The 26,516-nt window shown below is 45.4% G+C and overlaps 1 protein-coding gene across 1 annotated transcript in view; it reads right to left on the bottom strand.

Annotated features, from left to right (window-relative positions):
• Positions 1 to 1,865: 1,865 nt before the first annotated feature.
• LOC148526729 (uncharacterized) overlaps positions 1,866 to 26,516 on the bottom strand; it is a 156,311-nt gene continuing 131,660 nt past the window's right edge. The window contains exons 13-15 of the mRNA XM_088470291.1: positions 20,605 to 20,721; positions 5,219 to 5,329; positions 1,866 to 2,039 (exon numbers count right to left, since the gene is read on the bottom strand). Coding sequence (XP_088326417.1) covers positions 1,913 to 2,039; positions 5,219 to 5,329; positions 20,605 to 20,721 — 355 coding nt within the window. The 3' untranslated portion in view covers positions 1,866 to 1,912. The remainder of the gene's footprint in view (positions 2,040 to 5,218; positions 5,330 to 20,604; positions 20,722 to 26,516) is intronic.

Below are 26,516 nucleotides of genomic sequence, written 5' to 3'. Positions count from 1 at the left end.
AAAGTTCCAACTATAATTAAGCCATTTTTGCTGTTGGTATCATAATAAGCGGCTATTCACCACCACAATGGCTTTGAAATGAAACAAACAAGATGTGCTTTAACTGCAGACTTTCAGATTAAATTTTAGGGTAATTACATCCAAATCAGGTGAACGGTGTAGGAATTACAATGGTTTCTATATGTGCCTCCCACTTTTTAAGGGGCCAAAAGTAATGGAGCAAACTAAACAACTAAACAATCCTAAATCTAACATTCACTTTTTAATACTTTGTTGCAAATCCTTTGCAGGCAATTACAGCCTGAAGTCTGGAACGCATAGACATCACCAGACGCTGGGTTTCATCCCTGGTGATGCTCTGCCAGGTCTCTACTGCAAATGTCTTCAGTTCCTGCTTGTTCTTGGGGCATTTTCCCTTCAGTTTTGTCTTCATAAAGTGAAATGCATGCTCAATCGGATTCAGGTCAGGGGATTGACTTGGCCTTGCATAACATTCCACTTTTTAGCCTTAAAAAACTCTTTGGTTGCTTTTGCAGTATGCTTCGGCTCATTGTCCATCTGCACTGTGAAGCGCCGTCCAATGAGTTCTGAAGCATTTGACTGAATATGAGCATATAATATTGCCCAAAACACTTCAGAATTCATTCTGCTGCTTTTGTCAGCAGTCACATCATCAATAAATACAAGGGAACCAGTTCCATTGGCAGACATACATGCCCACGCCATGACACTACCACCACCATGCTTCACTGATGAGGTGGTATGTTTTGGATCATGAGCAGTTCCTTTCCTTCTCCATACTCTTCTCTTCCCATCACTCTGGTACAAGTTGATCTTTGTCTCATCTGTCCATAGGATGTTGTTCCAGAACTGTAATGGCTTTTTTAGATGTTGTTTGGCAAACTCTAATGTGGTCTTCCTGTTTTTGTGGCTCACCAATGGTTTACATCTTGTGGTGAACCCTATATATTCACTCTTGTAAAGTCTTCTCTTGATTGTTGACTTTGACACATATACACCTACCTCCTGGAGAGTGTTCTTGATTTGGCCAAATGTTGTGAAGGGGTTTTTCTTCACCAGGGAAATAATTCTTCTATCATTAGGTGTTTTCCGTGGTCTTCCGGGTCTTTTGGTGTTGCTGAGCTCTCCGGTGCGTTCTTTCTTTTTAAGAATGTTCCAAACAGTTGATTTGGCCACACCTACTGTTTTTGCTATCTCTCTGATGGGTTTGTTTTGATTTCTCAGCCTAATGATGGCTTGCTTCACTGATAGTGACAGCTCTTTGGATCTCATATTGAGAGTCGACAGCAACTGATTCCAAATGCAAATGTCACACCTAGAATCAACTCCAGACCTTTTACCTGCTTAATTGATAATGAAATAACGAGGGAATAGCCAACACCTGTCCATGAAATAGCTTTTGAGTTGATAGTCCCATTACTTTTGGCCCCTTAAAGAGTGGGAGGCACATATAGAAACCGTTGTAATTCCTACACCGTTCACCAGATTTGGATGTAATTACCCTCAAATTAAATCTGAAAGCCTGCAGTTAAAGCACATCTTGTTTGTTTCATTTCAAAGCCATTGTGGTGGTGAATAGAGGCCAAAAAATGAAAATTCTGTCAATGTCCCAATATTTATGCACCTGACTGTATATACACTAAGGAATTTTTTTTTTCGGCAGAAGCCAATTAATCTACCAGTATGTTTTGGAATGTGCAGGTTTGTATCATGATTCCCTCAATTTAAAGCACTTAATTATATGATAACCCCTATAAGAAAACAAAGGAAGGTAATGTAATTGCTTGCACACATCTCTTAGGTTTGATATAAATATATTTATTAAGAGAATATGAAACTGGTAAACATGTTTTCAGCAAGACAAGAGAACATAATCTGTGGTAGATGGTCTTCATTGCCCTAGAATTTTTGCAGTCGGTATAGACAGATCATGAAAAATCTGAAATGATTTGCTGAATTTTTTTATGTACTCAAGATCGGGAGACACATGACAACCATAGAGATGGAGCATCTTCAGCCTGAAAAGAACAATACAAGCAAAATATGTCATGTAATATCAATAGCATCACTAGTAACCTGTACAAAAATGATATTGTTTTAAAATATGCTTGTCATTTGCTTATAGCCTTATTGCAGAGGTGTAGCATGGAGCCATGGCGTCCAGAGCATGACTAAATGGGTGTGACTAGAATGTAATGCTAATTTCAATGTCAAAATAAACATATATGGTCTACAGAGACCATCTTTTGCTGAAAAACAAATACACAAATAAATGTTTTAATAATTGAAATAAAAATTGAGCAAGAACAATATATAGAGAATATAACACATATAATTTGCACTTTTACATTTTATTTCTGATGTCCCAAACCAAGATTAGATATAAGGCAGTCATATCAATGAAATTCAAAATATGTGTATATATCATCTATTTAAAATATTTTGATTACCACAGGAAAGGGACCCAACATTATATGTATGGAAAACAGATCTGGATATGAAGAATCTGCAGACTGACAGCTTCTGATCATCTTTTTTCTGGCTCTTGATGGTGCGGAGCTGCTGATATGAGACAAGCATGCAGCCTCAGCCACAGGAATGCGGTGACATCACAGCCAGAAGGATCAGGAATGATATGGATGCAATAAGGGCAGCCCTTGCCCCGTCCCATCTCCTCCACAGTTTCCAATCATCAGTGATCAGGGCACATTGACGTTGTTAGCTGAATGTGTGTCACAGCAGTTTCAGCCGCCGGGTTCAAGGGAAATGAAAAATTAATCACCACTGCTCACTAGTCTCAAAGTCACAATAGCCGAAGTGAAGTCAGTGGTCAGTGTATATACTACTTGACTCTTTCAGACGGCGCCCTACACTGCTGTCGGCGCACAGAGTACCTTCTCCAGATAGAGCTGTCCTTTGCGATGTCCCCGGACAGTGGGACTTCTGGGTTTAACACCCAGAAGTCCCTCTGGCATCCTTCTGCGCATGCGCAGAAGGATGCTGACCGCGTGGGGAGATGGGAGGATTCTTCTCAGGGTAAGCGTCCCGGTAAGAAGCCCGTAGGCTTCTATTAGGTAACGCCACCTGAAGGTGGCGTTACCCACCAGAACGATGCATTCCGGTATTTAGCACATATGGAAAATGCGATAAAACCCCCGTTTTTGGGATTTACCACATTTTTTAACTTTAGTACATCCCAGACATAGGAAGAAATTCTGAAATGTGATGAGAGATCCATCTTGATCTGTCCAGCTCTCACAATTTGCATGTCCGAACTACTGTCGCGCATAAGCAACTACACTGCCAGGACAGAAGCAGGAAGTGTAAACTTTCGCAGCTGCTATAAATTGGCCGGCAACAATAATCAGTGACTAACCGCATAGAAAAATATACATTTTAATATATAGTTTTAAGAAGGAAAAATTAATTATTGAAATAATAAAGCATTTCATCTTGGTACCACATCTGCTAGAATAGAAGGACAGCTGTCGGTACGTGTCCCGTCGCTGTGTTTGGGAAATATGCGGTAACTATCTCTGCGATGCTTTGAGATGGCCATCACAGGCTGCAGGGATTGCTATATAGGGAAAATACCTAAATTAGTTGAAATCTGATGTTCGTCCTGTATGTACTCCCTTTGATAACTAGACTGCAGGTCTATGTTATGCCACATAGACAAATTATATTAAGGAATAATTAATAAGTTGTCTGCCTGTCTGATATTCAGGTGCTTGATAAATGTGTTTAGCATTCATCCATATGCAAACCTTTCCAACAGTCGCTGTATAGTACATTCATAATGCTTATAAATAGTGCAAGTTTATGACAATCCGCAGTCCAAAATAACCATTGTGAAGGCAGATATCTTTTTAATGTATGATACTGAAATAGGTGGTCTGCTGTACACATGTGTTCAGTGTATTTTTATATTTTGACACTAAATATTGGATTGAAAATTACCAGAATCATGAAAACAGAAACTGTACTTATAAAGTTTCAAACTCTGGGTCTGATTCAGAGATGTACGTTCATCCGAGGATGACTGCACACCTCCGATGGTTAGGGGTCTGTGTCTGCACAGGACCCGTTCTGCACATGTGCAGAACGGGTCCTGCGATCTCGCTCGCTTAACATGCTGCGGTGTTTGGGGGGCGAAGTGGGGGAGAGCCTGGTCGCCATTCCCGGACACAGAGGAATGTCGCTTCCATTTTCCAGGAGGGATGAGGCCAGGGTCTACGTAGGCGGATGCAGATTCCTGGCCTCTTGCGTGACCAGGTACCGGCTTCAGCTCCCGCAGCCTGAACGAAAGAGCAATGGTTACCAATGGTGATCCCAGCCTGCGACGACGGTCGAAGCACTGGGATCGCAAATGCAGCAAAGAGGTGTCTGACACCTCCTTCTGTTTGCATCTGAGATGGACGGATTTGCACAGGCGATTCTGTGCAGCACTGCAAATGCGTCCATCTCTGAATCAGGTCCTCTGACCACATATACAAATTAGTGCAGACACTAAAACAAAGCATCACATTAATTAGAACACATTGATTTTTATTTTACATGATTTTATTTAATTAACATGGGCCCTGATTCAGAGCCGGACGTAAGTCGCTGCTCGTTCGCTCCGAGCGATGTTTGCCCAACTGCGCATGCGTACGGATCGTTATACGCATGCGCGAACAACTCAGTGCGGCCGAAATTCATGTGCTCGCAAAACAGCGAATGCCTGATAATTTGAGTGACAGAAAGAGGCGTATGTGGGTGGTAACAGGGGAAGGTGCTTGAAAACGGGGAGTGGAGATCCGATCGCAGGCGTGCCTAAAGGTCAAAACGGGCGTTTTATGGGTGTGCATATTTAAAACAGCAGCGTCATTGACCACGTCACTGGGTTATTTTAGAGCCAGAACTGCTCGCAAAATTGTGGTAGCAAACACCAGCCCCAAGAAAAGCGAGCAGTTCATACCCTGGTCGATGTACTCGATTAATCTAATAAATAGCGGACATGACGTAGGATGCGAGCGGCCAGGGGGCGTATTTTTTCAAAAAACAAACGCAAGTTTTGTTCGCTCGTTCAGACATAGAGGTGTGAACAGACCGCAAACAGCGAACGGTTCATTTGAATAGCCACCCCTTGTTTTAGAACGAACGACCGCAAATAGCGAGTGGCTCTGAATGAGGGCCATGGTCCCTTTTACAGTACCTTTTACAACGTTTGCAAATCTTTTCAACGGCATCAGCTGTCACTTCCTTACAGAAACTGAGTTTGAGGCATTCCAGGGTGGCATAGCAGTAGCTGGCTAGCAAGCACACACTGCAAGAAAGAACCCATCATAGTAGTCTGAATAAATGATGTATATTTATATTAACAAAAATTATTATTGGAAATATGTTGGAAATATTTTTATTGTATCTTTGACAAAAATATACACCTAAAGTTACATTTAGCAAACTTTAATAGAGGGGGGAAAAAACACAGCTTACAAAAGGTTAAAAGAAAGAAACAGATATAGAAAGATGGAAACATCTTAATATCTCTTACTTGGGTTGAGCTAATTTAGTAAAGATGATCCTATACCCAAGGCTCCTGTACCCACTTCAATCCCTTCCCATTCTATTAACTAAAAAAGATACATCTGAAATAGAAAAAATGATGCGCACATTTATATGGAAGGGAGGAAGGGCAAGAATTGGTATGGTGAGACTCCACCAACACAAATCAAATGGTGGTATCAACATGTCGAACATCAACATTTATAGTCACACTGCACATCTTCGTTATTTAAGGAATTGGATTCATAATAAGAACCAATATGCCAATACAACATTAGAAGCAGCATTCTTGGGGAACACCAATATCATATCTTTTTTACACTTACATGATGGGGAGGTTCCAGAAATGATTTAAGCCAATCGTTTGTTGATGACTACTAGAAAACTATGGCACATTTTACGCCATAGATAGATATTAAACCCATATTTTTCTATGCATCTCCCACTTATACACAACCCAAATTTCCACCATGGGAATGCTGGACACCCCTTCACACTATGGCATAGGCAAGGACTCACCTCAATCCGACATTTTATAGATAATGTTTCAAGAAAACCCTTAACACTAGCCCAAGCAGGTGACAAATATCCAATGGTTAAGACATCGCCCTTATGCTACCTCCAAGCTAAACATTATATAGCTAAGCTCTCTAAAACATTAGCACCAATGATTATAATAACAGCTTAGATGATTTTCTTATAATAGAGAATCTCCAAAACAAAGCAATATTACAACACTACTCGTTTTTACGTAATCCACTAATTTATGAAACTCAAAGAACAGGTTTGGCACAATGGAAAGAATATTTTCCATCTTTATCCATTGATCACTTTTTATGCTCATTTGAGCAATCGATTAAACTGGTGCCTGCAACATCTTACACAGAACTTTTCTTAAATGTCTTACACAGAACTTACCTCACCCCTAATCGCAGATATGCAATGGGATTGCTAGAAACTTCTAATTGTCTTCGGTGTGGAACACCAGAGCAGTGGTGTAACTAGGGTATCTGGAGCCCAGGGCAAATGTAAAAATGGAGCCCCCCCGATGTGCGCACACCGAAGGCGCGAGCGGCAAAAAAATGGGCATGGTCACTTAAAAATGGGGCGTGTCAACATGACACACCCCTTTATCATCACATTACTTTCCATATGCACCTTAACCCCAGTAGTGCCACTTATACAGTACCCCCAGTATGCAATGTCCCCAGTTGTGGTCCCTCTTATGCAGGCCCATAGTAGTGCCCCTTATACAGTACCCCCAGTAGTGTTCCCCCTTAAGCAGCCCCCCATTAGTTCCCCTTATACAGTACCCCCAGTATGCAATGCCCCCAGTAGTGGTCCCCCTTATGCAGCCCCTCATTAGTTCCCCTTATTCAGTGCCTCCATTAGTGGTCCCCCTTATGCAGGCCCCCAGCAGTGATTCCCCCCTATCCAGTGCCCCTTATACAGTGCCCCCTGTAGTGGTCCCCTAGTAGTAAGCCTCTTATATAGTGCCCCCAGCAGTAGCCCCCAGTAGTGGTCCCCCTTATGCAGGCCCCCAGCAGTGATCCCCCCTATCCATTGCCCCCTATACAGGGCCCCCTGTAGTGGTCCTCCCTATTTAGTCCCCCCAGTAGTGGTCCCCTAGTAGTAAGCCCCTTAAATGGTACCACCAGTAATAGTCCCCCCCCAGTAGACGTTCCCCCTCCTGATGCAGTGCCCCCAGTAGTAGCTCCCCCCAGTAATAGTGCCCCCAGCAGTAGCTCCCCCCCCAGTAATGGTGCCCTCAGTAGTAGCTCCCCCCAAGTAATAGTGCCCCCAGCCCCCCTAGTAATAGTGTTGCCAGTAGTAGCAGCCCCCCCAGTAATAGTGTCCCCAGTAGTAGCAGCCCCCCCTCAGTAATAGTGTCCCCAGTAGTAGCAGCCCCCCCAGTAATAGTGTCCCCAGTAGTAGCAGCCCCCCCAAGTGATAGTGTCCCCAGTAATAGTAGCCCCCCCAAGTGATAGTGTCTCCAGTAGTAGTATCCCCCCCCCCCGTTACAAAATAAAAAAGATACACTTACCTGAATCCACACTCCTGCTCCGGACACCGCTCCCGCCGCCGCACGTCAGTTCTCCCGGGCTGACGCGCTCTGCATTATGGGAGAGACATCATGATGTCATGACGTCTCTCCCATCACCCCCTGCAGGAGCCGAAAGGGAGCCGGCTCTTGCAGTGGGCGCGCAGCAGGCAATGAGAGTCTATCTGACTCTCATTGGCTGCTGATTCACACACATCTCCGCCAGCGCCAGGATGTGTGTGCAGCAGCAGCCAATGAGAGTCTGTCTGACTCTCATTGGCTGCTGAATAACACACACATCGCTGCCGTGCTGGCGGCGATGTGTGTGTTAGCACAGTCTGAGCCCGCCTGCCACCCTCCCCCTGGCGTTATTGGGCAAGCGCTCAGGGGGAGGGAAGGGGCTCAGCTGTGCAGCACAGAACTGGCGCTGGGAAGCCTAGCGCCGGTCCTGTGTAAATGTGTAGTGCTGACCACACTCACTGCAGTCGGCGCTACACTGGCTAACTAGGGCGGGCTGTACCGTAGCCGGCGGCGCCCCCCCACGCCGCCGGTCCCACGGCGCCCAGGGCATGTACCCCGCTCGCCTTGCCCTTGTTACGCCACTGCACCAGAGGCAGAACTAATGCATTGTCTGTAGAGTTGTCCAATAGTACGAGGTTTTTGGGTTATGGTGGGGAATTATGTCAATAGACATTTGGTGAATTGCCTACCATTAATGCCTAAATGGGCAATATTTGGCATTACACCCAAAGAAACCAAAGTACCAAGAGGAGTTAAAAAATTATTGATTATTGTATCAGCAGTAGCAAAGAAATGTATTCTCCAAGTGTGACTACAGGCTACAGCACCTACCTTAACTATGTTTCAGGGAAAACTTTTCCATATTTTTTGTATGGAATGGCTGGAGGCCTCGCTGCAAAAAGAAACATTTACAGAAAACTTTTTTGCCACTTGGGAAAGTTATATTGAAACATTATCCCAACCATTAAAAGAACAAATAGGGAACTGTTTTAAAAATACGCTATGGTACGAAACACGTATATGTGTAGGAGATCCTCCGGATTTACTTGAAAATATTTGGTCAATTTATTGGGAGTTATGAGACGATATTGAGAACCCGGGCTCACACAGGGTATACATGCTCACATTATCTATATCTACATTGTTTTGTGTATAATTTTGTGCTGATATGTTGATGATAAAATGTATGGAATACATATGTCAAGGATATTTAAAAAAAAATGTTGTATAGACTGGGGACCTCATTCAGAGCCGGTCGCACAGAGGGTGCGGTCGGTCTGAATGAGGGGAGGACCTCTTGAATTTTCAAGACGTCCTCCTTTGCGGTGGTAAGGCTGTGGGTTAACACCCACAGCCTTACGACCGCCTAAGGTGATGGTCGCGATGGTCAAGACCATCGCGACCATCAGGGCTTACGACGAGACCCTAGGGTAGGGTCTCCCTTGTCGTAAGCCCCGGAGAGCTTCCGGCTCTGTCTGAGCCGGAAGCTCTCCACTGACATCACTAGTGATGTCAGTGGGGCCGCCCCCAAACGGTAGGCGTTCCCATGGGAACGCCCCCGTTTGGGCTGCCACCCCCCCGGCCCGCCTTCCAAACGGGGCGAGCTGTCAATCAACATCGACAGCTCGCCCCCTTTGGATCGAGACCCACTACGACCGGCGCTGTCGGTCGTAGCGGGTCTCACGCATGCGCACGATGGCGCCGGCGCCGTCATGCGCATGCTCTGTGGGGGGCCATCGACCCGGTCCGAGCGCATCGGCGCTAACGACCAGGTCTGAATGACCCCCTGAATGTGTTTATGATTATTATTCTTCAATAAAGAAACGATTTAAAAAAAAAAAGAAACAAAGCATCTTTTATATTGCTATTTATGCTATGTTTTTCTAAATCTCAGTTGTTTCAACAAGCATAACATGGATATGTTTGTATTCAGTGTTTATATGCTTTATTTTCATGCACATAGCAGGCAATGTAAATGCTGACTTCCTTTCACACTAGTGCTGATGCACTTTGTGGACTTGTTGCAGAGTGAGATTTATGCCAGATAATGTATGGCATTTAGCTTAAAATTGTTCCAAACATGCCCAGAGAGTAGTCGCATGCATCTACGCTTACAGTAAGTAGACTTACACAGTTCTGCCAATTGAACCTTCCTGTGCCAGGAGAAGAGGAAGCAACGCCAGTGTCAAACTGGGGCATGAAAGCCCACTGGAGGAATGCAGTGGTAGGGGCCCATGGTAAATGGGTGTGGACAGCTACCACAGAAGATGTGGCCAGTCACCACAGAGACTTGGAAACGATTGCCCATCTCTGATACTGTTGTGCTGTATCGGAGAGGGGCGAGAGTCAACTGTGCTGCAGAACAGCAGAGCACAGTGAATACTGTCATTGTGGGCGCCGATCATTGCGGGTGGCCGTGGAGGGAGAGCCACTCACGAATGCACTAAACTCCTAGGGCACAGCCTGCAGGAAGATTGCCTTCATGCTGGGGAGAAGTTGCCATGGCAACGAGGTGCCGGCCGGGTGGGCTGAGCTTGGCAGCTGCCAAGAAACCAGCTTCCAGCAGTGCTGGCTGCTTCTCTGACACTGTCACATTAGGCAAGTGGTTAAGGTACTGTACATATGAAGGGGTACCCCTGTACACAAAAGCCAGTGTCTAAAACTTACTAAAAGAACTGCTTTAGGTCTAGTGAAGGCCAAATAAATTTACATGCCATTGTATAAAAAAAGTTTCAATTAGCCAAGTTATTACCATAGGGATGATTTAAGTGTTGGTTACTTTTTATTTCTTTTTACAACTACAAGCTATAAAGTGATATTTTCACACAAGAAAACCACTAATTTTGAGTGGCAGGATGGCGATTCCTAGTATATAAAAACAATATAGACAGGGCCTGGTGCGCACAATATAAGCAGCCTTGGGTATGAGGATGTCACCAATTACACTCTCTAAGCACATAGAACACAAAATATCACCACAAAATGTTCCTCAGGCGCTAAGTAGAAACTTCATAGACTTCATCAATAATCCCATGAAGTCTATGAAGTTTCTACTTAGCTCCTGAGGAACATTTTGTGGTGATATTTTATGTTCGATTCTTAGTATAGTTTCTACAGAAACAAACCAAACACTCATGTTCATCCATGTTCTTCTTCTACCCTCTAATAGAGTAACAATGTATAATTTGAGAGCACGTTCTGGAACCTGACATTAGAGGAGGCGATGGAGCCCAGAGATAGTGGATCCCACTGGGAATTTCCCCGGTACCCCTGTGGGCCCGTCTGACCCTGAGCAATGTTGCAATATATGTACAGTAATGATGTGTTTGCTTAAATGTGGGTCATGTAGACCTGCAGAAAAAAGCAGAAACACCTGTTACGGGAATCTTTTAGACTTGTAACGAGGCAGGTGTAAATACACACTGATGATGATGATCATAATGATGATGACTTGTCAACCAGGTACATATGCGGTCATTGCAGAGGAGGCTGCATCTTGAGATATGTACAGATCTGTATATGGGCAAAAATAGGCTCTTTTTCTGTGCTCTTTTTTAAAGAGAACTTCACACTACTATTCAGCCACTATGAATGCTGCAATCAGGGAAACATGCCAAGTTAAAATACAAGGGTGTGGATCAATAGATCGACAGTAAAAAAAAAGTTGACACCAGATAGTCAACAGACAATAAGTTGACAGGGACAAGAGGTCGACAAGTACAAAAGGTTGACACGCAAAAGGTTGACATGGGTGTAGGTCAAAAGGTTGACATGGGTGTAGGTCAACATGTACAAAAGGTAGATGGGATCAAAAGGCCACCATGGGAATGATCAACACAAAAATGGTCAACATTTTTTCTTTTTTGAACCCTAATATTCACCCTAATCCTCCCCTTGGTGCCTAACCCTAACCGTCCCTCCTAGTGCCTAACCCTAACCGTCGGGGTAAGTGCCCAACCCTAACCATCCCTTCTTGTGCCTAACCCTCCAGTTAGTGCCTAACCCTAACCGTCCCTCCTAGTGCCTAACCCTAACCGTCGGGGTAAGTGCCCAACCCTAACCATCCCTTCTTGTGCCTAACCCTCCAGTTAGTGCCTAACCCTAACCGTCCCTCCTAGTGCCTAACCCTAACAGTTGGGTGAGTGCTTGAACCCCAACCCTTAAAAAAAAATTAGTAAACCATATTTGTGTTGATTATTTATATGTTGACCTTTTGTACCTGTTGGCATACATCCAAGTCAACCTTTTTGGTGTCCACCTTTTGTACCTGCCAACCTATTGCTTGTTGACCTTTTTACTGTAGATCTTTCATCCTCCAACCAAATGCAAAGCACCTGTATGCAGATTAACCATCAAAGCGGTACAGCCAGTACACATGTAAGGGGCACAGACGGTCTATAGGGCCCACGCCATGGCTCCTAACCAGGGGGGGTTGTTTGCGATCCACATTCACTGTCTGACACATATGAAATAATCAATGACAACTCTACTGCTGACAGTGATGAGTGCCCTATTTGGTGACGTGTCGTGATTCCATAGGCTGCACTGCTCTGCATGATTGGCGTGGGCAGTCCAGGCCCAACTTTATTCCTGTTCTCTGTGGCACTACAGAGCACCAACAGAGTGAGAGGCAGAGCGGAAAATTACAGCATTGTTAAGAAAAGTAAGTAGCTGTCTCTCTGTGGGTGTGGTATGATATGTCGACAGTCATAATGTCAACATGAGAATGTTGAAATGGTTATAATGTTGACGTGGACCATGTCGACATTCATTATGTAGACTTTGATTAACTGTCGACATGCATATCAACCCTGGTGGTCCAGCGGTCACTTACCTGCTCCTGAGGGCTGCAGCGACTTTCACAACGGCTTCCGGGGCCCAGTGCTCATGTGACCATCACTTCTGGGTGAAACATCCGATGCTGTAGTGTTCCGGTGAATATTTCTCCCCTATCCCAAACCTTAATCCCTACCCCCAACTCTCCTTCTAGTGCCTATCACTAACCTCCCCCTCCGCCACAGCCTAACCATAACCTCCCCTCCACAGCCTAACCCTCCTGCACGCAGCCTAACCCTAATGACGATATTCTGCCAATGTTGACATTTCTCATGTAGACATTCTGAGAATATCCACATGTTGCATGTCGTCATTTTAACAATGTCGACATAACTGCATGCATCGTGCTGTCTGCATTATAAATGTCAACATTGTCAACCTTTTGACTACATCCCCTCTCTGTTCCCATTAACTTTTGTAAATTGACTTATTCTATTGTTTCTGTTGTCCTATTGTGTTTATGTAAGACTAGCTATTACCCCCTGGGTTTTATTCTGCCATTATTTTTTAATTTGTATCAGAGAAATGTATTATTTGCTGAACCAATTACTTTTTTTCTATTTATTATAGGTATAGGGAATAATACATGATCTGTGGCACAGGGTAGGGGGTGGCACTATATTGAGTTAAGTAAGCATATTGGAGTGTTGAGTATGGAGGAGAGAGAAAGTGGTTTCCAAGAGTTGTTCTCTATGCATTGCCCCTAGTAACTGGCATCCTGTATCACTGTATTGATAGCACAGCATAAAGAAACAATCCTAGCAATAACATATAGCAACACAAAACTTTCAAAAGTGCAGTAAATTGTGCATACACAATATACTGTAGGAGCAAAATTAAGTGTGAGTCAAAGAACACTTGTTGCCATAGTAGCCCTTCTCTCACAACTGAGAATACTAATATACTGTAATTCAAACATGGAAATTGAAAATGTTCTGAAAAGCTCTTATAGTCTTTTTTTATTTCTGTATTTTAATTAGTAGGCTCTTGTGATGAAGAGAGAGCTCCATCATTATACTATCCTGTTCTCATGGATCCTGTGACGCACATCTCATCTCCGTGGGGGAAAATGTTACCCTGTGAATAAGTCTAATACACTAATTAGGAAATAAACATGTTTTCATCATGAATTTTAAAAAAGTAAATACTTAAACAGTGAAATTCTACCTATGTATCATAAAGCACAACCAGAAGGATCTATATTGAAGTGAAAGGATTTCTTCCATATACTCGGGGACAGCAAGCCCGCTGATACAAACTGTAACTGGTCATTTAGATAAATGATACATTTTTGTTTGTTTATTTATATTACATTTTAAAAAATGCAAAAAGAAGACAATTATCCAGTTTAAAAATGTCATTAATTGGTGGGAATTCTAGTAGTATGCTGCACTATCTCCAGTGTGTTTTAGTACAAATTTTTTTATTAAGAAAAGGCTAGATGCTCCAGAATTGGTAATAAATGAGGTGATTTGAGGAAAGAAAAAGATGGAGATTTATTTATTCATCGGCCTGGCATTTTTGCCAGGTCGGGCCGCCAGTCTGAAAGGGGTCTCAGACGGGTCGACCCCGGCATCGACGCATGTACAAATCCCAGGTGCGACCCTGCAATAGCGATGTGAACAGGGCCGCCATCAGGGGGGGACCGCCGGGCCTCGAGGGAGGGGAGAGTGAGGGGGGCCCGGGTAGCAGCGCCGCTGCAACAGCAGCAAATGATGCAGGGAGGAAGATAGAAGCAGGGCGGCCGCAAGCCAGCCTGAGGTCGCAGAACGGCAGCCAATCAGGAGCGGCCGTAGTGGCCACTCCTGATTAGCTGCCGGTCCGCGAGCTGTGATTGGCTCGCGGCCCGGCACAACAAGAGGCAATGTTTAAAATCCCGAGAGGCTCTGCAAATGTCACCATCGTACTCTACCTTCTGGTTGTATGTGGATCCGACTCTTTCAGTGTATTTTTATGTGGGTCTGATGTACATATGTGTATATATATATGTGTATATATATATATATTAGGGGTGAGCGGGTTCGGATTTCTGAAATCCGAACCCCCCCGAGCCCCCCCGATCCGAGTCCGATCCGAGTCAGGCTCGACTTCTCCCGCCTGACTCGGATCTGAAATCGAGGCAAAACGTCATCATCCCGCCTTCCGAGTCTCGCGTGTTTTGGATCCTATATAAGGTACCCGCGTCGGCGCCATTTTCTCACTCGGCTGTGGACAGTGAAGAGGGAGAGTGGGAGTTAGGGCTGTGTAGTGTAGTGTAGTGTAGTGCTGCTGTTGTCCACTACTTCAAAGTCCATAGGGGCTGGCTGTGTTGTGCTGTGCTGCTGTTGTTAATAGGGGCTGTGTCCACTACTTCAAAGTCCATAGGGGCTGGCTGGACTGTGTTGTGCAGTCAGTTCTCCATAGGGGCTGTGTCCACTCCAAAGTCCTGTGCAGTGTCCCAGTCCTAAAGGGGTGCTGTAGTGTTGTCCAGGGGGTGCTCTGTCCATCAGGGGTGCTCCCCCCAAGTGCTAAAAAAATAATATATTTTCTGTGTTTGTGAATTGTGTGCGCAGTAGCCGCACGTGCATCAACAAAGTAGTGCCAAGCGTGCGCCTGTGTCATAAGTAAAGGGTCGGCTGGCTTGACCGTTAAAGGGTGCTGTAACCCCCAAAGTACACTCCAGTCCAAACCAAAAAAAAAATTATTTTCTGTGTTTGTGAATTGTGTGCGCAGTAGCCGCACGTGCATCAACAAAGTAGTGCCAAGCGTGCGCCTGTGTCATAAGTAAAGGGCCGGCTGGCTTGACCGTTAAGGGTGCTGTAACCCCCGAAAGTACACTCCAGTCCAAACCAAAAAAAAAATTATTTTCTGTGTTTGTGAATTGTGTGCGCAGTAGCCGCACGTGCATCAACAAAGTAGTGCCAAGCGTGCGCCTGTGTCATAAGTAAAGGGCCGGCTGGCTTGACCGTTAAGGGTGCTGTAACCCCCGAAAGTACACTCCAGTCCAAACCCAAAAAAAAATTATTTTCTGTGTTTGTGAATTGTGTGCGCAGTAGCCGCACGTGCATCAACAAAGTAGTGCCAAGCGTGCGCCTGTGTCATAAGTAAAGGGCCGGCTGGCTTGACCGTTAAAGGGTGCTGTAACCCCCAAAGTACACTCCAGTCCAAACCAAAAAAAAATTATTTTCTGTGTTTGTGAATTGTGTGCGCAGTAGCCGCACGTGCATCAACAAAGTAGTGCCAAGCGTGCGCCTGTGTCATAAGTAAAGGGCCGGCTGGCTTGACCGTTATGGGTGCTGTAACCCCCGAAAGTACACTCCAGTCCAAACCAAAAAAAAAATTATTTTCTGTGTTTGTGAATTGTGTGCGCAGTAGCCGCACGTGCATCAACAAAGTAGTGCCAAGCGTGCGCCTCTGTCATAAGTAAAGGGCCGGCTGGCTTGACCGTTAAGGGTGCTGTAACCCCCGAAAGTACACTCCAGTCCAAACCAAAAAAAAAATTATTTTCTGTGTTTGTGAATTGTGTGCGCAGTAGCCGCACGTGCATCAACAAAGTAGTGCCAAGCGTGCGCCTGTGTCATAAGTAAAGGGCCGGCTGGCTTGACCGTTAAGGGTGCTGTAACCCCCGAAAGTACACTCCAGTCCAAACCAAAAAAAAAATTATTTTCTGTGTTTGTGAATTGTGTGCGCAGTAGCCGCACGTGCATCAACAAAGTAGTGCCAAGCGTGCGCCTGTGTCATAAGTAAAGGGCCGGCTGGCTTGACCGTTAAAGGGTGCTGTAACCCCCAAAGTACACTCCAGTCCAAACCAAAAAAAAAATTATTTTCTGTGTTCAGCCGCACGTATATATCAAATCGATATAACATAAATGGAGGACCAAACTTTCTCAGATAAAAATAAAATAGAGAAAGATCAAGAACCACTTCCTCCTAGTGCTGAAGCTGCTGCCACTAGTCATGACATAGACGATAACATGCCATCAACGTCGTCTGCCAAGGCCGATGCCCAATGTCATAGTAGAGGGCACATACAATCCCAAATGGCAAAGTTCAGGAAAATGACCTTGAAAAAGACATTTAAATCAGCTGAAGAGAAACGTAAACTTGCCAATATGCCATTTACGACACGGAGTGGCAAGGAACGGCTAAGGTCGATCCCTAGTATGTTCATGACTAGTGGTTCAGCTTCACATGACGATGGACGCCCTCCTCCCACTAAAAAAATCAAAAGAGTTAAGCTGGCAAAAGCACAGCGAAGAACTGTGCTTTCTAAGAAGATATCACAAATCCCCAAGGAGAGTCCAAGTGTGGTGGTGGTTGTGATGCCTGACCTTCCCAGCACTGGACGGGAAGAGGTGGCTCTTTCCACCATTTGCACGCCCCCTGCAAGTGCTGAAAGGAGCACCCACAGTCCACTTGCTGATATGCAAATTGAAGATGTCACTGTTGAAGTACAACAGGATGAGGATACTGGTGTAGCTGGCGCTGAGGAGGAAGTTGGCGAGGAGGATTCTGATGGTGATGTGGTTTGTTTAAATCAGGCTCCGGGGGAGACAGTTGTTGTCCGTGGGATGAAAAAGCCCATCACGGTCATGCCTGGGCAGAAGACCAAACATTCCACCTCTTTGGTCTGGCAATATTTCTATCCAAATCCGGACGACAACTGTCTTGCCATATGTACCATATGTAAAGGTGAAATAAGTAGGGGTAGGGACGTCAACCACCTAGGAACATCCTCCCTTATACGGCACCTGCAGCGCGTTCATAAAAAGTTACTGTCAAGTTCAGAAACTTTGGTTAAGACCCTAAGCAGTCCAGGGACACCTAAATCCCGTTGTCCTGTTGTATCCAAGCGCATGCAAACCACACCGTCAACTCCCTCCTCGTCAATTTCCTCCTTAGTCAGGATCGGAAGTAGTCCTGCAGGTCATGTCACTGGCATGACTGACTCTCCTATCCGGGATTCCTCCGGAGGATCCTGCATTGCTACGCCTACTGCTGCCGCTGCTGCTGCTGGGAGTCGTTCATCATCCCAGAGAGGAAGTAGGAACACCACTACTTTTACTAAACAATTGACCCTCCAACAGTCCTTAGCGAGGAGGATGAAGTACGACAGCAGTCATCCTGAAGCAAAACGTATAACAGAGGCCTTGACTGCTATGTTGGTGTTAGACGTGCGTCCGGTATCCGCCATTAGTGCAGTGGGATTTAGACAATTGATGGAGGTAGTGTGTCCCCGGTTCCAAATCCCGTCTAGATTCCACTTCACTAGGCAGGCGATACCGAGACTGTACAGAAACGTCAGAAAAAGTGTCCTCAGTGTCCTGAAAAATGCCGTTGTACACAATGTCCACTTAACCACGGACATGTGGACAAGTGGAACAGGGCAGACTAAGGACTATATGACTGTGACAGCCCACTGGGTAGATGTATCACCTTACGCAGCAACAGCAGCAGCGTCACCAGTAGCAGCATCTCAGAAACGCCAGCTCGTTACAAGGCAGGCTACGCTGTGTATCACCGGTTTCAGTAAGAGGCACACCGCCGACAACCTCTTAGAGAAACTGAGGGAAATCATCGCCCAGTGGCTTACCCCACTTAGACTCTCCTGGGGATTTGTGATATCTGACAACGCCACCAATATTGTGCGGGCATTACATCTGGGCAAATTCCAGCACGTCCCATGTTTTGCTCACACAATAAACTTGGTGATGCAGAATTTTCTGAAAAGCGACAGGGGCGTGCAGGAGACGCTTTGGGTGGCCCGAAAAATTTCTGGCCACTTTCGCCATTCAGCAACTGCGTACCGAAGACTGGAGCACCAGCAAACACTCTTGAACCTGCCCCGCCATCACCTGAAGCAAGAGGTTGTGACGCGGTAGAACTCAACCCTCTATATGCTTCAGAGGATGGAGGAGCAGCAAAAGGCCATACAAGCCTATACATCCACCTATGACATAGGCAAAGGAGGGGGTATGCACCTGACTCAAGCGCAGTGGAGAATGATTTCCGTGTTGTGCAAGGTTCTCCAGCCCTTCGAACTTGCCACACGTGAAGTCAGTTCAGACACTGCCAGCTTGAGTCAGGTCATTCCCCTCATCAGGCTTTTGCAGAAGCAGCTGGAGAAAGTGAAGGAGGAGCTAAGATGGAGCGATTCCGCTCGGCATGTGGGACTTGTGGATGAAGCCCTTCATTCGCTTTGCCAGGATTCCAGGGTGGTCAATCTGTTGAAATCAGACCACTACATTTTGGCCACCGTGCTCGATTTTAGGTTTAAAGCCTATGTGGTGTCTCTCTTTCCGGCCGACACAAGCCTGCAGAGGTGCAAAGACCTGCTGGTGAACACACTGTCAGCTGAAGCGGAACGTGACACGTCAACGGCTCCTTCTTCATTTTCTCCCGCAACTGGGGCTGCCAGGAAAAAACTTAGGTATCCTAAGCAACCCGCTGGCGGTGATGCAGGGCAGGCAGGACCGAGTTTGGACATCTGGTCCGGACTGAAGGACCTGGCAACAATTTCTGACATGTCTACTGTCACTGCATATGATACTGTCACCATTGACAGAATGGTGGAGGATTACATCGGTGACAGCATCCAAGTAGGCATGTCAGACAGTCCATACCTGTACTGGCAGGAAAAAGAGTCAATTTGGAGGCCCCTGTACAAACTGGCTCTATTTTACCTGAGTTGTCCCCCCTCCAGTGTGTACTCCGAAAGAGTGTTTAGTGCAGCCGGGAACCTTGTCAGCGAAAGGCGTAGGAGGTTGCTTCCACAGAATGTGGAGAAGATGATGTTCATCAAAATGAATTATCAGCTCTTCCAGGGAGACCAGCCTCCAGAAGGTACAGAGGGACCTGTGGTGGTGGATTCAAGTGGGGACGAGTTAATACTTTGTGAGGATGAGGATGTACACACTGAAGAGGGTGAGGAATCGGTGGATGAGGAGGATGAGGATGACATCTTGCCTCCGTAGAGCCAGTTTGTGCAGGGACACATTAATTGCCAGCTTGTTTTGTGGGGGCCCAAACGAACCAATCATTTCAGCCACAGTTGTGTGGCAGACCCTGGCGCTGAAATGATTGATTTGTTAAAGTGTGCATGTCCTGTTTATACAACATAAGGGTGGGTGGGAGGGCCCAAGGACAATTCCATCTTGCACCTCTTTTTTTTCTTTGCATTATGTACAGTTTGGGGCCTAGTTTTTCTAACTGCCATCCTGTCTGCCACTGCAGTGTCACTCCTAGATGGGTCACGTGTTTGTGCCGCCCACTCGTGTCGCTTAGCATAGTCATCCAGCTACCTCGGTGCAACCTTTTGGACATAAAAACACTATTGTGAGGTGTGAGATGTTCAGAATAGACTGGAAATGAGTGGAAATTAAGGTTATTGAGGTTAATAATAGCATAGGAGCAGAAAAACCTACAAATTCTGTGATTTTAGCTGTTTTTATGCTTTTTTTAAAAAAAATACAGATCCAAAACACAAAACCCAGAACCCAAAACACGGAAGGGTGGTTTTGGCAAAACCAATCCAGATCCAAAACACGAAGAAAGATCCAGATCCAAAACCAAAACACAAAACACGAAAAGTGGCCGGTGCACACCCCTAATATATATATATATATATATATATATATATATATATATAGCTTGAGTCGGATGGCTCTGCAGGCTGCGCTTAAGTAAAGTAAGTTTGAAACTTGGAGAGGGCCGGGGCGCTGTGGTGGTCACTGCTGGGAGAGGGATGCTCTGCTGGGATAGGGGTGGTGGGTGAGGGTGGGTGCTGATACCGTGTTGTGCTGCCCACACCCCTTTTCAGGATCCCACGGGGAGGGGGGCACCACCCAAAATCTTGCCTAGGGCTCTAATTTGGCTAGGGCCGGCTCTGGTTATTCATAGCAGCCGGTGATGACAGACGGCTTTGAAGATGAATTTAAATAAGCCACAAAAATAAATGCTAAAATGCTAAATGCCACTTTAAAACCATCAGTCAAAGAAGCTGTCAATCAGTGGCTATTAAAAACCGCGTAACTGAGGTAGGAAATATACGTTGCCCCAAAAAGCTTCCACTGTATGAGCAATGATCCCCGCTGGCCAGAAAACCCAAACATGCTTAAACTTGATGTAGGTATGTTTACCAAGAAAACATTTAAACTCACCCCCTTTTTCCTATTCCAGTTGAGCTCAGATCCAGATAACAAATTTCTTGGCAGCTTCTTGCTAGTGCCTGAATTCCTATATCTGACACCTTTTTACATCCACTTAAATCAAGATATCTAAAAAGGAAGAGATTCGAGTATAATCTATTTGCAAGGAAAAATGGAACAACATTGCTATTCTCTTATGTAGTCAGGTTCCTAGACCAAATTGTGCTTGATTCACATCACCTGGCAGAGTGGAAAGCACTAGATAAAATCTAGCATGTAGGGTGAATCAACTTATAACAACAACTTAAGATGCATACACACGTAACGATTTTTTGAACGATTTGTCGTTAACGACGTCGTTCATTCGTTCACAAAATCGTTCAGTTTCTGAGTTATAACGATGAACGATAATCTTTCAAGCGCGCTCCCGTTTGTAGTTTGTAGTTTTCTTTCATCGTCCATTTCACACTGTCCAACATAACGATTTTCATTAAGGGAAGGAACATTTTTCGTTCATCGTTGTAAAAATCGTTCATTACACTTCAAAAATCATTCACTTTTTCAAGGGAAAATCTGACAGATAATCTGACAGAAAAATCGTTGGTTACAAAATCGTTACATATGTATGCACCTTATAAGACACAAACAACTTATAAAGACAAAAACTTTATGCTGACAACTTATAAAGACACAAACTTTATGCTATCATTATATAGTGTTAAATGTGTATCCAAATTAATATATTGTAGAATATTTCCATAGTCCACAAAAACACATTGTAGAAAGCATTTAGGGGAGAATTCAATTAGCAGCAATATGTGATCATGATGCTCGTATGCTCGTCCCCCCCCAGGGGGGTCCTGCACACCCTGCACCCATAGCATACTGACCTCTCCGGAGTCCCACGTCGGAGCGGGGGTCTGGCGCTCTAAAAATGACTGGAAAACGACAGCCGCTGCCATTTTCCCGATGTTTGCGGTGACCTGTGCATACTCTATAGACTCTGGGCGCACTCTAGTGCCCAGAGTCTATAACTCCGGCGCTGGCCGCACACAGCTCAGTGCGCCACCAGCCGCCGGACAGAGAGGAGGGGGCCCTTGTCGGAGACTGCACACGGACCACCTCCTCTCTAGAAACGCCCCTGTGTGTACATCAACTCTTATTACAGTACCCAGGGGTTAAAGTTGACAGGAACGGGACGGAACTGTGGGCCTGATTCAGCTTTTGGAATAGAGTGAGAAACAGCACGTAACTGATCATCTTGGTGAAGCCATGCTGCACTGGGGGTGGGGCAGAGGCAAAAAGTGCAGAGAGATTTAGATTTGGGAGGAGTGTGTCCAAACTGACATCTAAATTAAAGTGTAAAAATAAACCTGTGCAGTATTTGCACCCCTTGCATTGCAACATTGTTTGTCCTGGTTCACAGTTACGTGCTCTTTCTCACTCTATTCCCAAAGCTGAATCAGCCCCTGCGTCCCATCAGTTCTATTTGGAGGCGGAACAAGTTCTGCTTCCTCCAGCCCACCTTACACGGCCAGTCATCTCTGCGCCGCAGGGAGGCACCAGCCTGGAATCCATTTGCCGGGAGCCCACAGATTTTGTTACCAGCTGGCGCCCGGCTACTTCCCTACAGCAGCAGCCGGAGGCTGTAGTTCACTCCTGAGTTGAAGGGAGAGACGTCATGACGCAAGTGGGCATCTTATGAATGGCTGATGGGCGTTTGCATACACAAAGTAATCACATGCCAAGACATAGTGGGCATGCTAATGCCTTGCCGTGCGATCGCCTGCCTTGCTGGGCATGCGCTGCATTTGCATATGCTGGGAGCGAACGAAAGCATCTAGTGAGCAGGTCTGAATGAGCTCCTTGGTTCACACTCACAAAATAATGGTTGTTGCTTCACCTTCCATAATATTTTCTCCCCTCGTCATCACCCGTGAATACGCCAGAATTTTTTCTATGGATTCCAGACAACTCTTTAGTTTACATGTCTCCTGGCCATTTGTTTTGTATTTTCATTACACTACCTATTTGGCAATCCAATGAAGATCGAGCGTATAGAAACAGCACACTACTCAGTGATCTACTCCAGTCTGCATAGTAACACATTTCTGTGCTGGTTTTTTGCCTTTTTATGTACTATAAAGCATACCTCCCAACATGACCCTCTCCAGGAGGACACAATGCTCTGGTCCTGGACTTCCTTGGTAAGAGGTGGGGCTGCAGCACAGTTCAAAAGTCAAATAGGGGAGCCACACCAACTGTCATTTCACACGCTGCCACACATCACTGGCTGGGACTCACTGGCAGTTGGTGTGTCTCCCCTATTTGAATTTTGGACTGTACTGCAGCCCCACCTCTGGAGCCTCCACCAATCATAAATTACCATGGAAGTCCAGGACCAGAGCATTGTGTCCCTCCTGGAGAGGGTCATGTTGGGAGGTATGATAAAGTGCTGTATTTCACAGCACATGATAGTGAGACCTAGTATACAAAGGATATGTACACTGTGGTGGGCAGTTCGACAGTTAAAATGTTGAACTCACAATGGTGACACTGGGCCTGATTCAGAGGTGTACGCAGTGATGATGTTTGCGCAGTTGAGCGATTATCTGCTACTGCGCATGTGTGAAAAGTCCTGGAAACCCCTACAGCACGTGTCACCCTGAGAGCACACAGAGATCGCTGTTGTGTATGGGTTCGCACTCATTTGAGATGATGGCAGAAAAGCAGTGGCATTCCTGGGAGGTGTCCCTAGGTGTACACAATAAAGTCTATCCCATTGGCATGTTAGGCCAAAGCCACAGCCGCAGAGGCCATGTTTAGAGAAAGCTTAGAAGGAGACACTGCGCCAGCCATAGGGCATGGTAAGTGTTGATGGTCATTGTGATGATGCACCTATGGTTGAGTGTTTGAGTCCACCGGCGGATTTCCACTGTCCATGGACTGGATGTCTCAGGGTTTGCAATCTCTGGTGCTTGAAATGACAGATAGGGAAGGCTGCAACTAGCATTTGCATAATATCACAGTCGCAAAAAAAAGGAAAGAAATCGCAAACCTGGAATGCCAACATATAGTAATATAATAATGTGATGTACAGCAGACCCATGAAACACATTACTGTGCATCTTACAGCAGAAAACAGAGAAGTGTACAGTGAGTCAGAGATGTACACTAATGCCGCTGGAGCTGCAAATTAGTACGCTGCTGCTGCTGCTGTGCGCAAATATGCAAATGACGCAAACTGACATGTGTAAGTCTCTCCTAAACCTTCTATGTGACAACTTAACCTGCACTAGCAGAATTTGCATTAAAAAGGTTAGATCACTCTTGTAGTTTTGGGCCCTGAGTAAATGCCCTTAGCACAACTGTCTTTACATTATGGAGTTGATTCAGAGTTGTACGCTGTTGGCATCGCTGCAGCAGCAATGCTAACATATGCTAATGCAACCGTAGGTGTCTGCTGTAAATAGACATCTCCTGAGGATGCAACCATCAGATCACTTGCAAGAACATTAGCCATCTGAGTATCCCTCAGATGGTTACTCAGATGGCTGGTTCACATCTGTAGCCGAGGCCAGGAAATCTGCATCCGAAGACGCAGACCGTGGCCTCGGCACTCCTAGAAAACTGTGCATGCGCCGATCCTCTAACATCATAATTGTATGCAAACCATGGGGTTTACGTACTAATCAGAATCAGGCCCTATATGTCGTCGCTCAACATGCAATCCTCATCCAGTCATGGGACCTAATTCAGAGGTGTACGTAAACCCAATGTTTATGCACATCTCCTGGCCGCCTCTATCTCCTCTGTGGTTGTCTCCCCTTCCATGTGGCCACCTCCCCAAGCACCTTCAGTCGCAGCATCCTTTATTTAACGCACATATTTTAAAATACTGTCGTACCCGGAACTCGAACCCACTGCTATTTGCTGCATATACACTATAAGCAACACTCTTTGTATACCTTAAGTTGGTGATCTACACTAGGCTTGTGCACAGCTGTTCTGATGGACAAATCCTCCTGCAGGTGCAGCTTCTCCAGTGCTCTCCCACATTTAGAGCTGGTGAGTTTCACTACATAACTATTGTGTATTATCACTGCAGCCATTGGATTCACACTGACACTGACATCTGGATAACAGTGGTACAAAGGGATTGGTACCCCTTCATCATCTTACGGGAAAAATCAGATTTGTCATGCACCTTCCCCATGAGCCCATCCCTCTTTTTCAGGCACACGTCTTATGTCTCTATTTGAAAAATGGGGACTCTTTCTGGCCCAGGGCATCTGTGTGCAAGTACAGAAGCCGTCCTGCACATGTGCATACCTGGGCCTGCAATATCACTCGCTGTGCCCCAAATGCTGCAACATGATTGACATTCTGCTGGCGTTTGGAGACAGTGTCGGGGTGGCGACACAGAGCATCCCAGAAATCAGGGACATGTCAGCCCCATTTTCTGGGCGTGCTGAAGCCAGTAGCTGCATCCTTGGACGCATCTTCACTGGCCCCGGCTGCATGATTTAACCGGACATCCTGAATAACCTGAACGTTACTCAGATATAAGATGATCCCGCAGTTGATCCAATGTCTGTGTCCTCAGATGCAGCATCAGATCAGAGAAGTTGGCAGTGGATGTCTATTTACTTAAGACGCCTCCTGTGACTTTTGCATATTGTAGCACAGCCGCTATCTACAAAGACGCTTTGAGTATTCTACTGCGCCTATCACTGAATCAGGCCCATAGTGCAGTGAGGGCCATTTGGTTCTGTTGGTTTCTTGGAACCTATTGCTCTACATTTTTTATAGAGGGTTATTTGTCATCGATTTGAAATTATGTAGAGTGTTACTGTGACTCGCTAAAGAAATCTGCTGCCACCTTCAAATAAAAAGGTTTGTCTGGTTATTTTATTTGTCATTGTTCACAGGTTTAACTGTCATTTTCAAACTAGTTCTCTTGCTCTCCTCAAAGGAAAACAAATGTATCATGAAAATTCTCAGTCATTGTGAAAGATTTGCTTGTGAATTGAAGCAATCCAGACTATACGCGCCACGTTGAGATACAATGGCACATTAGATAACTAATTATGAGAGCAGCAGCATTTTCTACTATTTATTTCGCCTTCAGAAACAAGAACATGACAAGCTAGGGTTTACAAAATTAGGAGGAAAATAAAAAGGATCAACAAATTTGAAGGTGCCTTTGCTTTGCTGCTACCATTCTAGAAACTGACATTAGAAACTCAAATATGTTGTGCTGCGGTCTGCGTGCGTATGCATTGATTAGCATATTCACGCAGCGGCCGGGTGCGTGCGTTCTATCCTGTACGTTGCTTGCTGAATCAGGCCCTGTGTTCTGTGTTTAGCATTTATTTATACTTTTGAAAGTGATTTTTGTATTCTAACCTGCCTATAGACAAACAACTGCAAAGTAATATAGCGTATAAGAATGTATCAAATATGTCATTTTAAATTAAATTTGGAAATAAATACTAACTTGTAGTACAGAGTTTCCCAAACTCCACTAAAACAGTCAGGGCTACGTTTCTCAGCGCCCAGCGCCATCCTGTGCTGCACTGTCACGCCTTCCCTTCCCCGCTCCCTCCCTCTGAGTGTATACCAATAACGTTAGGAGGAGGGCGGATTTTTCTGGAGCAAGCCAGGTTGTGGTTCTGGCACCCATGTGCGGCTATGGTGCTCAGGGCAACGGCTCTGCTAGCCTGTGCCTTGGGCCTCAACTGATTACAGTCCAGGTTTTAAGGATATCCATGCTTAAGCACAGGTGACTTCATTTGTACCTCAGTCAATTTGATTAAACCATGGTCCTCATTCAGACCCGCTCGCAAGCGCTATACGCTCACAAGCGGGTCGATGGTGGGGCACTGCGAATGCGCCGCACACGTGCGCAAGCCCCGTAGCGA

This window comes from Taudactylus pleione, unplaced genomic scaffold (genome assembly GCF_031769625.1).
Source record: "Taudactylus pleione unplaced genomic scaffold, aTauple2 ptg000095l, whole genome shotgun sequence".
NCBI lineage: Eukaryota > Metazoa > Chordata > Amphibia > Anura > Myobatrachidae > Taudactylus > Taudactylus pleione.
Note: the sequence above shows the minus strand (reverse complement) of the source record. Positions and strands in the feature narration are given on the sequence as shown.